Consider the following 13,476-nt stretch of genomic DNA (forward strand, 5'->3'; position numbering starts at 1 on the left):
GTGCGACCCGAATAAAGGTGGACTCTAAAGAGGGGATGGTACAAGAGAGAAGTAAAATCTGGCGGCACCTTCTGGGACGGGGACAGGGTCGGTCTGGCTTGGGCGACCCGGGTTTGCGCGGAGTTGCTGAGGGGCGGGGTGTGGCTTTGGGTTTCCCCCGGGGAGGAGGAGCTTGTCTGCCGCGGGCGGAGCTGCGGGCGGGCCCGGCTCGGGCTGCGCGCATCTGCCAGTCTCCCTTTTACCCTCCCTGCAGCAGCCAGCCTGAGCCATGGGGCGTCGCTCCCTCCTGCTCCTACTCCTGCTCCTGGCTTTCCTGACTCCTGGGGCCGCCACACCCGTACCGCCGGCCCTGAGGGCCCTCAGCAGCCTGCACTTGTCAACCAGCTTCAGATCCCGTCCCGCTGTTGCCATGAAGTACTCGATTCACTACATCCAACAGAAGGTAACGGGGAAGGGGTTTGGGGTGGCGGAGCGGGTGGCGAGGACTAGCTTCGTGGTTCCCAGGCACCAGAGCTCACCCGAAATTTCGGACCCCTAATGCCTAGGACTTGTCCGAACTTTGGCTTACACTTTACAGATGGTGCCCCTAGGTCCCCAGTCTGTTTAAATTCTGTCCTCCCATTACCAATGATTTATTATCAGTACTGGCTCTACACTCTCTTCTGTGACTGGCCACAGCAGTGACTTCAACGCCTTCTGCTCCCAGAGCCTGCCCTAAAGAAAACTCCATTGGCCTCCCGCCAAATTCAAATTATTTAATCCCAACTCTGGTACCTACTTCAAGGTGACAGTCATCCTTTGTCCCTAAATTCAAACTTCCAATATCTTATTAGATAATATCTAATATTTCTTCAATCTAAATTACCAGCCTGTTGTCTCATGTTCAGCTCAGAGTTGATTTTGTAGACCTTTTTAAATTTTTTTATTTTTTAAAAATAATTATTTTATTTTTGGCTGCATTGAGTCTTTGTTGCTGCATGCGGGCTCTCTCTAGTGATGACGAGCGGGGACTACTCTGTTGTGGTGCGCGGGCGTCTCATTTCGGTGGCTTCTCTTGTTGTGGAGCATGGGCTCTAGGTGCGCGGGCTTCAGTAGTTGTGGCACGTGGGCTCAGTAGTTGTGGCTCGCGGGCTCAGTAGTTGTGGCTCGCGGGCTCTAGAGCGCAGGCTCAGTAGTTGTGGCACACGGGCTTAGTTGCTTTGCGGCATGTGGGATCTTCCCGGACCAGGGCTCGAACCCGTGTCCCCTGCGTTGGCAGGCGGATTCTCAACCACTGCGCCACCAGGGAAGCCCCGTGTAGCCCTTTTATTAAGAGTTTTTAACCTTCCCTATTTTCCGTGAAACTGAACATATATGTAGCTCACGCTTGTAAAAGTTGTAGGATTTTCTCAAGATTTGGGGAGGGGGGTGGGGGTGAGCATCTCTATAGTTCTGAAGCCTGAGTTTAGGGGTTTAAGGTAGGCATAATGCCTTTGTACTTGGCTGAAGCATGAGGTAGGTATTCCCTGAGAAGCCTGGATGAAGAAGTACATCCTGTGTGAAATGACAGGATCCCTTACAGTTCTGTATTTCTGGGAGCCTGTGAAAAGATAGGCAAAGATTTGGGAAAGGTTGGGATTAGAACTGCAAGAGTCTGAGGTTTGGCTTTAGGAGTCAAATACACCAGGATTCCAATCTACTACTTCTGTGACCTTGGGAAGTTTCAAGTACTTCTCTGTGCCCAATTTCTAGATCTCCAGAGGATTTGGTGATGGTTAAATGAGAGCAGATCACATGTCCCTAGCAGAGTATCTGGCCTCAAGTAGGCACTTATTAAACTCATGGTTACTGACCTATGAATTCTGAATAGGAGTTTGAGATAGAGGGATGGTGTGAACTTACAGAATAATTTGTAAGAAATTGTTTTTAACCCAGAAATTTAGAGATTATGAGGAAGAGAAAGCATTCTAGTTCTAGCAGGAGTACTAGGAAACAGGGGTCTTTTTCTTAGGCAACTCTGTAGGCTACAGTTTCCTCATTTGTAAATTGAGAGATCTGGACAAGGACCAGTGTGTTTCACATTTTACTGAGGAAAATTAAGGGCTCTTTATGGAGCTGTCTCAAACCGATGGGGAAGGCCCAAGTGGAATCCAAGTTAGGGTACCCCAGAACTCCCTCTCTCCCTGACCTCTTTCAGCCTGAACTTTATGTTTTTATCTGTTTTATATACTGAGATATTGCAGAGTTCCATAATTAAAGTGAAATTGCAGGGGAACTATTGGAATGAAGATCTCTACAATCCTTTCAGGAATGATGAAAGACAACTATCAGCAGAAAAGTGGGGTAGAGAATGAAAGGGTAGAAGAGACTGAATGATCTCTTAGGTCCTAATTTATATTCCTTCACTGTGGATTCCTTTCTTGACCACTTCACTCTTTAGATATATAAGTTGAGGCCAGTTCTTTTTCCATTTTTAGTGATTTATAAGATCTGGCCTTAGCCATGTTTTGCCCTCTGGCTTATATTTAGTTCATATTTTAGGACACAGGTTCTACAAATGTTTTATTACCATGATAATTTTCTTTACATCAACTCCAATTGAGTTTTATTTCATTTTTTTAAGAAAAACTTTCACATATGTATTTGTTGCATAATAATGGTTTTATAGTAATTGCCAACTTTTCTGGACCATAGATTTTTAGTTGGGACTGAAAAGTATATGTAAACTCAACTTTAATTTTTTTAGTTAGAGCACATGAAATACTTTTATGCCTTTTAATAATAAACAATTATTATTGTAACTAAGGTTTAGTTTTTTTATTTTTATTTTTTTTGTGGTATGCAGGCCTCTCACTGTTGTGGCCTCTCCCGTTGCGGAGCACAGGCTCCGGACGCGCAGGCTCAGCGGCCATGGCTCACGGGCCCAGCCGCTCCGTGGCATGTGGGAACTTCCCGGACCGGGGCATGAACCCGTGTCCCCTGCATTGGCAGGTGGACTCTCAACCCCTGCGCCACCAGGGAAGCCCCTAAGGTTTAGTTTTTATTCAAGGTTTAATTTTCATCAAACATTATAATAATTTTATTTATCTGTGGTTATATCTGTCCAGCTGACCAAGCGATTCCCAGCTGTCCTTATATGCACATAAGCTCCATGAATGGTCTTGGTAAAAAAGCTGAGCCCTCCTTCATAACTCTGATTACTTGCAGAATGAAGGGCCAAGTCCTTGGTATTGTTCCTCATTTCATAACCCCAGCTGGTCTTTCAGCTTCATATCCTGCCACAGACCCCCGCCTCCCCGCGCCTTCCCTGTACATATATATTTTAGCAACATAGAACATAGAATTGAAGTTGACTGTGTCAGAAATTGTGTCTGGAATACCATCCGTCTTCTCCGCTAGTTAAACTCATACCTCTATCCCAGCTGAAATGTCAACTTTCTTGACTTTAGTTGGTCTTTTTTCACATGTACTATTTTGTATGTGTCTCCTCAGCTAGATAGCACTGTCCAGTACCCAGAAGAGCCCATACAAATATAAAGTACAAAATAAATATTTGTTGAGGGGGTGAATGGATGACTATCCAATGAAAACCCAAACAAAGCAAAGTCTACCGTTATTTAATTGACACAAATCATTTTTAATTTATTTTTCTTTTTATCTTTTAATTCTGTTCTTTACCAATTATATTTCCTCTTCTTTCAGCGTCTTCAAATGTTGTTGATTTAGTAGGAATATTTGATTTCTTTTATCCAAAATAACTGAATCAGGAGACCAGACAAAGGATAGCACATCACTCGGGCACATCAAGGCTCTGGGTACATGTGTGATGCCAGTGTTGTAAAAGGCTCCTTGGGATGCATGGCTTGTGGGTATGAGGTTTCCCTGCTCTTCATTACCCTCCTACTCCCACCTGAGCCCCTCTGACTGGAATGTGAATCCTGAGGGCATTTTACTATGTGATGTAGTGAGGAAGGAGAATGGGTCCTTTCAGGCTGTCATTTTCCTCACTGGTGAAAATAGAAATCAGTGTTTACTGAATTAGTCAGGGTTCTCTAGAGAAACAGAATCAATAGGATGTGTCCGTGTGTGTGTGTGTGTGTGTGTGTGTGTGTGTGTGTGTGTGTGTGTTTATGTATATCTTTCTCCGCAGAGAGAGATTAATTTTAAGAACTTGGTTCATGTGATTGTGGAGCCTTGTAAGTCCAAAATCTGCAGGGTTGGCCAATGGGCTGGAGACCCAGGGAAGAGTGGCAGTTTGAATCCAAAGGCAGTCAATTTGCATAAGTCCTTGCTCAGGAGAGGTCAGTCTTTTTTTTTTGGCCATACGCGGGCCTCTCACTGTTGTGGCCTCTCCCGTTGCAGAGCACAGGCTCCGGACGCGCAGGCTCTGGACACGCAGGCTCAGCGGCCATGGCTCACGGGCCCAGCCGCTCTGTGGCATGTGGGATCTTCCCGGACCGGGGCACGAACCCGTGTCCCCTGCATCGGCAGGCGGACTCTCAACCACTGCGCCACCAGGGAAGCCCCAGTCTTTTTTACTATTTGGGCCTTCACCTGACTGGATGAGACCCACCCACCTTATGAAGGGTGAAGCTGCTATACTCGAAGTCCACTGATTTAAATGTTAATCCCATCCAAAAAACATCTTCACAGAAACATCTAGAATGTTTGACTATTCTGGGCACCATGGCTCAGCTGAGTTGACATGTAAAATTCACCATTACATCTACCAAGTTTGTTGTGAGGGTTAAATATGGTAATTCAGGCATAGTGCCTGGAACATTAGGAAATTAAGGAGCTTAATAGAGTAAATGCTGGTTCCTCCTCTGCTCTCTCTTAAAACCACACTCTCCGTAGTGCTATACCTTTCAGGTTGATCCAGATGCTGACAGTTGTGGTAATGTCTCTTCTAGAAACCTGGTGGTCAGTCATCTACACTCAACTATTCTTATTTAACTACTGAACAGTGTTTATGTGAGAGCTCTGCATCTTGGCCCAGCATTGAACTCATGGCTGCTGACTCCTGCAGGGCCTTCCCACAGCTCCTTCCTTATCTACTGTGAGACCATCACAGTGGACTAAGCTATTTTGATTTATGTATGTCCCTTACAGTTCTACTTTCAATTCCTTTTCTGGGTTTCCCTTTCTTGTCATGGTGGCCCTGATGTCTAGTAAAACGGAGCTGTGTCAGGCCTCTTGGAAGGGCCTATTGCTTTTTCCCCTCCTCTTCCTCTTTTCATTTTTCCCTTCTTCTCTTTTTCTTATTGGTTCGTCTGTTGATGGCCTTCCCCTGAGGCCTGGAGCATACCGTCACAAATATTATGTGAATTCTGAACTGATTTCTGTTTTTGCTCACAGAATCATTGTCAGAAGGGGTCATTGTAGTCCACCCCTTAGATATGATGAATTGACTGTGATCAAAATTATGGAGGGTTAAGAACTTGATAGAGCTTGAATACCATACAGGTTTGAGAATGAATTCTGTTTCTAACACTACCTGAGTAACTTCAGACAAGTTACTCTGAGCCTCCATTCTTATAATCAGCCAAATAGGGATAATTTTACTACTCATCTCACAGACTTCTTGTGAAATGAGCTGATATGTGTAACGTGCTTATCAGGCACAGTTTAGATCACTTGGTAAACACTCAATAAATGGTAAATGTTATTTTTATTTTATCTTGCAGTTTCTTAATATGGCTTTTAACTTACCTCCTCTCCACTCAGAATTAAATGTTTAAGTCATTCCTTGTCATACCTAAAATAATTATTCTTGAAAATATGAAAATCTTTGTGAATTCTTTTCTGTTACATAAGTAGTACATATGTGTCTTTTTACCAGTGGGATATAATATAGTACACTTGTAAATAAGGCATAGAAATTAATTTTTTTCCTCACTTGAAATCATTTTCTTTCACATAAGACTGATATATAAAGAAAGTCATCTGAAGCTATTTCTATTTTTTTTCTATGCTATTTTGAGTTTTGGTAAATTGTGGAGGGGAAAATATATGATAATAAATGTATCCTTTTAGGTTTTTGCAAATACCTTCTCTTCTTGATAATAATACTAAATCTAACCTGTCTTTCTGATAGAAGAGTTTTGAATATTTTATCAGTTAATGCTAAAATGTAATTTCAGCAAAAATTTTAGATTTTGTACTGTCATGTTTGTATCCATCAACATACAGGGACTTTGTGCTTTAGCCACATAAAACACATTTTCAAAATTTGAGTGCTAGTGTCAGCCCTGCCACTAACTTGTGTTAATATTGATACCTTGGGCAAATTGCTTCGCTCTAGATCTCAGTGTACTAATATGTAAGATAAGAAGATTAGATCTGCTGATCTCTGATGCATCTGTAATTCTGTTCACAACTGCCTCCTGTCTATAGGGCATTATATCAGGAGCTGTGGAGATGTGAGCACAAGTTCTATTTTTTGCCCTACCCATTAATTGCCTTTGGTAAATCAGACCTAAACAATTTTTCCATGTCAACTTTGAATAAGATACAGACTCAAATCATGTAAAATGTTTTTTAAATTAAAAATTAGCTCTCCCACTGACACCATATTTATAACATAGAACATTGTATTTATGTTTATGATTTTAAAGTTTGCTTAGTTGAAGGTGGATTGGAGAAGAAAGAAGAATCAGAGGTAAGAAGAATAACTGATGATATGTGTTATTTGTTTTCCTTCCCAGTGCCTTGCATGGTACCCTCTACATAGTATTTCTTAATAAAGATTTTTTGAATAGAAAAAGTTGGCTATAAATTAAAATGAATATGGAGTAAGGGGGGGAGAGTAAATTGAAATATGCAGTGCATAAGTGTCTAATGCATTAATAATAATAATAATCTGCTACCATTTATTGAAATATTTATATGCCCTAGATACTGTGCTAAATACTTAATAGACATTCACTTATTTAATCCCTATAGCCATCCTACAAGGTAGATGCTATTATTGTCCAGCTTTATAGGTGAGAGAACTATCATACAGAGAGGTTAAGTTACATGTTCAAGGTAAACCACTTATCTGTACCATTTTGTTTTTCTAAAAATAAACTCATGAGTTCTAAAATGAATGTCATTACCCTGCTTGTTGTACTAAGCAGGATAGGCTAGGTTGTGCTGCAGTAACAAAACTCCAAAATTTCAGTGATTTAACCCAACAGAAATTTGTGGCTCACAGTGTATTTCCATTCAGGTGAGCAGAGGGTTCTGCTCATTACATTCACTTAGAGACTGAGGGTCTGATAGAGGCTTCCTCTCAATTTATGCTTTCACAATCAATGTAGCAGTGGAGAAAGAACATAGAAGGCTTCTGCTAGCATGTAAATGCTCCAGCCTGGAAATGATAGGTCACTTCCTTTCATAAGTCATTGGCCAGAACAGGTTACATTGCTTTCTCTAACCACAGGGTGGGGAGACAAAAAGTATTGACTCTGGAGTGCCTAGAAGGAGAGAAGGCACTAAAGACTGCCATACTTAATCAGTCACTTACTCACCTACCCATCCACCTACTCAATGTTTATCTAATTCCTTTTATATTTCAAGCACCAGGCTAGGTCCTGGGGAGGCAGAGATGATTACATCCTGGAGGACTTCACATTACATTTTTTGACCATTCCAATAGCACATACTTAAGTTGTATCTGAAAAATATGAAAAAGCACTAATAAATTTGTAATGTCTTGGCATTTATTTGATGTTACGGAAAAACCCGAACGAACACTTTGGCCAACCCAATATATGGCTGCAGCTCACAGATTGCTTCAAAAAATAACCCTAGAGTGAGGCTGGTCTACTTAGTATTTTCTTGCTCAGCTTACCATCATCATATATATGTACATATACACATATATGTACACATTGAAGCACATAATAAAAAAGGGAATTAATTTATTCATATTGTCATTCAGTAATTAAAAATAATTGTTTTGGGGCTTCCCTGGTGGTGCAGTAGTTGAGAGTCAGGGGACACGGGTTCGTGCCCCGGTCCAGGAAGATTCCACATGCCATGGAGCAGCTGGGCCCGTGAGCCATGGTAGCTGAGCCTGTGCGTCCGGAGCCTGTGCTCCGCAACAGGAGAGGCCACAGCAGTGAGAGGCCCGCATACCGCAAAAAAAAAAAAAAAAATTGTTTTGCTTTTTTTTTTTAATAAAAGAAACAATATATAGATTTATACAAAAAATCTTACTTGTGTTTTGTAGGTATTAGATAATTGTCCATCAAAACAGGAAAATTCTGCATTGATAATATATATTTTATTGGGGAATATATAAAAATCTTTTTTCTTCTAGTTCACAATTTAAGAAAAGTCCTAGTTATTGTTTATGAGCAGTGAACAATGAAATTTATTGATTATCTAATCTGGGCCAGATATTATGCTAAAATCTTTTACGTACCGGTTAATTATTACAATCACTTTTAAAAATAGATGGCTTCATTGAGGTTCATATAGGCTAAATGTCTCGATCAAGTTATTAAGGGACAATATTGTGAGTTATATTTTAATCTGTTGCTTCCAAGATCTATGACCTTTCATTCAGTTGACACCATGATGCCTCTATGTTGTAAGCAGTAGTAACAAAACTGACATCTCTGTATCTATTTATATTCCACATTTAGTCTTTACAACAATCCTGTGAGGTAGATATCATCCTCATTTTTAGATGTGAAACTACCAAGGTTCAAAAAGATCAAAGAAGGAAACATCCAAAATATTCTACTTGTAAATCTACTGGTTTTTCACTGTAAATATATCATTGTAAGTGATTTGTGGTGTATCCATTAAATGGAATATTATTACCTGTTAAAAATGATGGTCTTGAAGTATATCTGATGATGTGGAGAAATAGTCATGAATTAATGATGTGAAAAAAACAAAATGGAAAACTGAATGTACAATGTATTTCCAGATTCATTTACTCAATTTTTTTTTAAGTGCCTGCTATGTGCTAGGCACTATTCTAGGCAGTGGGGAAAGAGCATTAAAAGCGTTGGGAAGAGCAAGTACAAAAATCATGAGGTAGGTGTGTGCCTGATGGGAAAAACTGCAAGGAGGCCAGTGTGGCTGGAGGGATGGGCCCAAGGGAGAGAGTAGTAGGGGATGAGGACAGTGAGGAGGAGAGAGAATGTACATACTCTTCTAGTAGAGAAGGAAGGCAAATGAACTAGGGAAATAGAGTTTGACTGCAGGGCAGTTGTGAAGTCTCATGCAAGTTAGTAAGACCACATGACATGGCTGTATGTTTCTATAGCTACATTCAGTTTCTTGGGTATGGGTGTGGGGTTGATGGAGAATTCTTTTCAACTAGGATTTTGCCCTTTTGCCAAATGAGTAAAACAAAATGAGAGAGAGACATGGAAGCTGAGGGGTGTATGCAAAGGAGTTATGGACCACAGAATTTAAGCCAAGTAGGGAGGTGAGTGAGGATGGGGTGAGGGACAGTGAAAAGGTGGATAATGTGAGGTTGAAAGATTTGGAGAATCATAGTAGAAGAGGGAATGAGCTGGAAAGATAGAGGAAGTAGAATGCTTAAAATTGAGGGTGTGGCAGGATTACAGTTACTGGGAGTGACAAGGTCTAGGGTTTGACCATGGGTTAGTGACCAAGGTAGGTGAAGGACAAGGTCCTTGGAGGAGAGGAGCAAAAGGAACTAAAGGGCCAAGATACTGAAGTCACTAAGAGTTTTTTTTTTTTTTAGTAAGTATTTATTTATTTATTTTGGGCTGTGTTGGGTCTTCATTTCTGTGCGAGGGCCTTCTCTAGTTGTGGCAAGCAGGGGCTACTCTTCATTGCAGTGTGAGCGCCTCTCACTATTGCGGCCTCTCTAATTGCGGAGCACAGGCTCCAGACATGCAGGCTCAGTAGTTGTGGCTCACGGGCCCAGTTGCTCTGTCACATGTGGGATCTTCCCAGACCAGGGCTCGAACCCGTGTCTCCTGCATTGGCAGGCAGATTCTCAACCACTGCACCACCAGGGAAGCCCATCACTAAGAGTTTTGAAAGGAGTTATGTTGGAGCCACAGTGAACAAGGAGCTAAAATCTTCAAGGCATGAAGGGAAGTGAACCAGGGGTCAGTAGATGATTGTAGTGAGAAGGGTAGTGGGGTGTTATAGTTTGATGACATAATATTTAAAGGTAGTGAATTGGGGAAGATGGAGGAAGAATTAGGAACAATGGAAATACCTATCCCACCTCCAGACCCAGTGGTGGGAGAGGTTTGAGAGAAAAATCAACTACCAATTGAGAGGGTCAGATATGTTTAACAATATGTTTATAGCTGCACAGAAAAAGAGTAGAAGAAAATATACTAAAATAGTAACAATGGTGGAAAGATGTGTGATGTTTCATTTTATTCTTTATACTTTTCTGTATTTTTCACATTATCTGTGATGAATCTGCATTGTTTTATAATCCATTTAAAAAGAGTATTATTAAAAAAAAAAAAAAAGCAGTTGCCCTGTCCTGGCTCACACAGGCAGTATGTGGCAGTGTCAGAACCTGGGCCTCAGGACTCCAGACTGCACTACCCAGCACCACATCTCTGGGTAAATGCTCAGACTATTGTTTCTCTTTCGTTGCCTGGCTATGGCTGCTTTGCCATTTTTTCCTTGACTCTTTTACATCCTTATCTTCCATACACAGTTGAAACAAGGATGAAGAACTCATTTGAGTGGAGATAGAGAAAAAAAAGAACAATGGCCCTTTATAACCCCATTTCAACCTAAGGTTTTACTGAAAGGAAGGGGAGAAGAGGGTGACAGGAAAGAAGAAAGGTTTCCAGAGGAATTGTACATGTTTCAAAGAGACGGGGAGGAATTCAGGCCACCTAAGTAGAACCAAGGCATATATTTTCCCTAAGTCTCCAACCCCTCCTATCTGTACTTTTCACAGATAGGAGCCCATGGTTCCTCTCGTGGCTGCTTTGCAGATCATTCCCAAATCCATAATTGTAGATCGATCTGTCTCTGTCTCACTTTTGACATATTTCTCTAAGAATAATCATAATAGTAATAATAGAAAATATTTATTGGGCTCTTACTATGTACAAGGCAGTGTTCTAAACACTTTACATATATTAGCTAATTAATTCTCACAGTGACCTCACGAGGTCTCGGTACTGCTATCCCCAATTTATAGATGGAGAAACTGAGGCACCAACTGCGTTTTAATTACTACCTCATCGCCTCCTTATATTTCTACTTGGATCTGTAGTTCTAACTCAAAACCAGACTTATCTGGTTAAGTGATGACTTTCTCCTCGTGGCACTATTATCATTTAAAAAAAATTATTGAGGACTACATATATGCCAGGCATGGTTCTTTAGACAATAGTTGGACTGCTCGTGTGGAGCTTATTTTCTGGTTAGGAAGTAGATAGTAAGCAAATAAACATTAAATAAATAAGATAATTATAGATTGTAATGATTGCCTTGAAGGAAATAAGCAAGGTGATATGTATGTGTAAATATGGGGTACAGCGGATGGGAAAGGCTTATCTCAGGAAGGTTTCCCTGAGGAAGGGACACTGGATCAGAGAGGGAGCAGAAAGTATAAAGTCCCTAAAGCTTGAAACGTCAGGTATTTTTGGCTCTTCTTTCTCCCATATTCTTTGTAACAACAAGTTAGGTTGATTCCATTCTCAGAGTATATCTGCTTTTTTCACTTGTATGGCCGTCATGCTTTGTTGCAGCTTCTATTACTGCCTTCTTGGACTGGAAGAGTCTCTTAACTGGCCTTCCTTGCAACCTACAGTTCCCCCTCCACTGCAGTTCCCATGGGCCACATTAATCACCTCCCCTCCAGTCAAACCACTCTTCTGCTCAGGACCTGCAATGATTCCTGATTGTTTGCTTTATTAAGAACAAAATCCTGTATGTTTGAGGCCTTCCACCCTTTGGCTCCAACCCACCTTTCCAGTTCGCTAATCTGTTCTCCGCACATGCCCATTTCTTTCCTGTTTCTATGCTTTAACCCACATTGTCCCTTTGCCTGGAATGCCTCTCCTCTGGCCCTTCCCTCCTTTATCAACCCCTTGCATTTTTTAAGCCCCATCTCAGACACTGCCTCCTCCAGGAGCCATTTCTTAATCGCCCAGAAAGTGTGTGATTGGTCAGATCTTTCTTTGTACTTCTCTCATGGCATGTGTCTTACTCTAGCCTTGTGTTAAAACCTTTTGTTCCCCTTTTAAAGCAGGAAGCCTGTCTTGAAGGATCCATACCCCTCCACAGCATACAGCACACTCTTTTACTTAGTGTCATCTGCACAAACGTTTTTTGAATCTATATCTTCCCCCTTCCCTTTTTCTGCTTCTCTGCACATTGCGGTAAGGAAGGGGTGTGTATGTATAGGGTAGGAAAGAGTGTGGAAACTTGATTCTCAACTGTCTAAAAGGCTTTGGGGGAAGAAGGTAGGAAGCCAGGCAAATAAAAACAGGCTTACTTGTTCTCGTCCTCTTATCTGGATGATCTGGAAGCTGGTTGTCTGTACTGACCCTTCTCCCAAAGTATCTACATAGAAGGAGTTGTGGGAGGGAGTGCTGCAGCCCCTGTTTTTTCTGCTTTGTGTGAGGATGTGGGCTAGGGGAAGGATGAAGAATGAATGTATCAGGAACAATATCTCCTTAAAAGCTGCTTCTGTGGTGGCTGTGTACTGCCTTTGTTTATTAGAGAGCTAAAGTAAAGGGAGTACTTTTTATGGTTTTGGCTTTTCATTTGTAAACAGAGGCTAATTAACTATGCGTATTTGTAAATCCTTGCTGTCTATTGTGTATGAGTCAGTTAGTTCCAAGTTGCCCTTCGGTGCTGTGACTGGAGAGAAGCAGCTGCCCTGTCTCTGTCAGGCTCATGATCTCTTTCTTGCTGCTTGTATTATGAGGACTGCCCACGTGGGTTTAGGATAAGGCAGATTTATTAAAGTCAGATTTCTTTAGGAACTTTTCCCAGAGCAGCCCTGCAGTTTGGTTATATGATACAATTTATATGTATGAAAGTATAACTATTACAGAAGTTATGATAGCTAACATTTATAGAGTAAAGCAGCACAGTTATATATTCATTCAACAAATATTTATTGAACTCTCCCTATGTGCCATATACTGTGTCAATAGCTAGGGATAAGGGAAAAACAAAAACGTACATCATGAAGCTTACAGTTTAGTTGGAAAGAAGATAGTGACAAGTAATTACAAGTGTGATGTGTGTTTTAAGGAAGTAGTTTGCTGCGGAATCTACGGTACAGTCCTAAGTCTTGCGTATTAGGGCTTCCTCTGGTCAGTAATGGTGTTAAAGCAGAGACAAGAAGCTGAGTAGGAGTTGGCAAGGAGAAGGGAGGTGATGGAGATTTCTGTCCAGGTAGAGGATGTATCATGTACAAGATACTAATTTAGGAAAGAGTAGGAGGAATTGAAAGGAGGTCAGTAAGACTGGGACAGGGAGCACAGATGATGAGGCAGGAGGTGGGCGATCAACACTGTGAAGTCA

At 41.4% G+C, this 13,476-nt stretch overlaps 1 protein-coding gene across 1 annotated transcript in view; it reads left to right on the forward strand.

Moving 5' to 3' along the window:
* The first annotated feature begins 240 nt into the window (after positions 1-240).
* Positions 241-13,476, forward strand: part of PRCP (prolylcarboxypeptidase) — a 70,588-nt gene continuing 57,352 nt past the window's right edge. Inside the window, exon 1 of the mRNA XM_065882551.1 lies at positions 241-442. Within this exon, the coding sequence (XP_065738623.1) occupies positions 269-442 (174 nt within the window). The 5' untranslated portion in view covers positions 241-268. The remainder of the gene's footprint in view (positions 443-13,476) is intronic.

This window comes from Phocoena phocoena, chromosome 8, assembly GCF_963924675.1.
Source record: "Phocoena phocoena chromosome 8, mPhoPho1.1, whole genome shotgun sequence".
Taxonomy (NCBI): domain Eukaryota; kingdom Metazoa; phylum Chordata; class Mammalia; order Artiodactyla; family Phocoenidae; genus Phocoena; species Phocoena phocoena.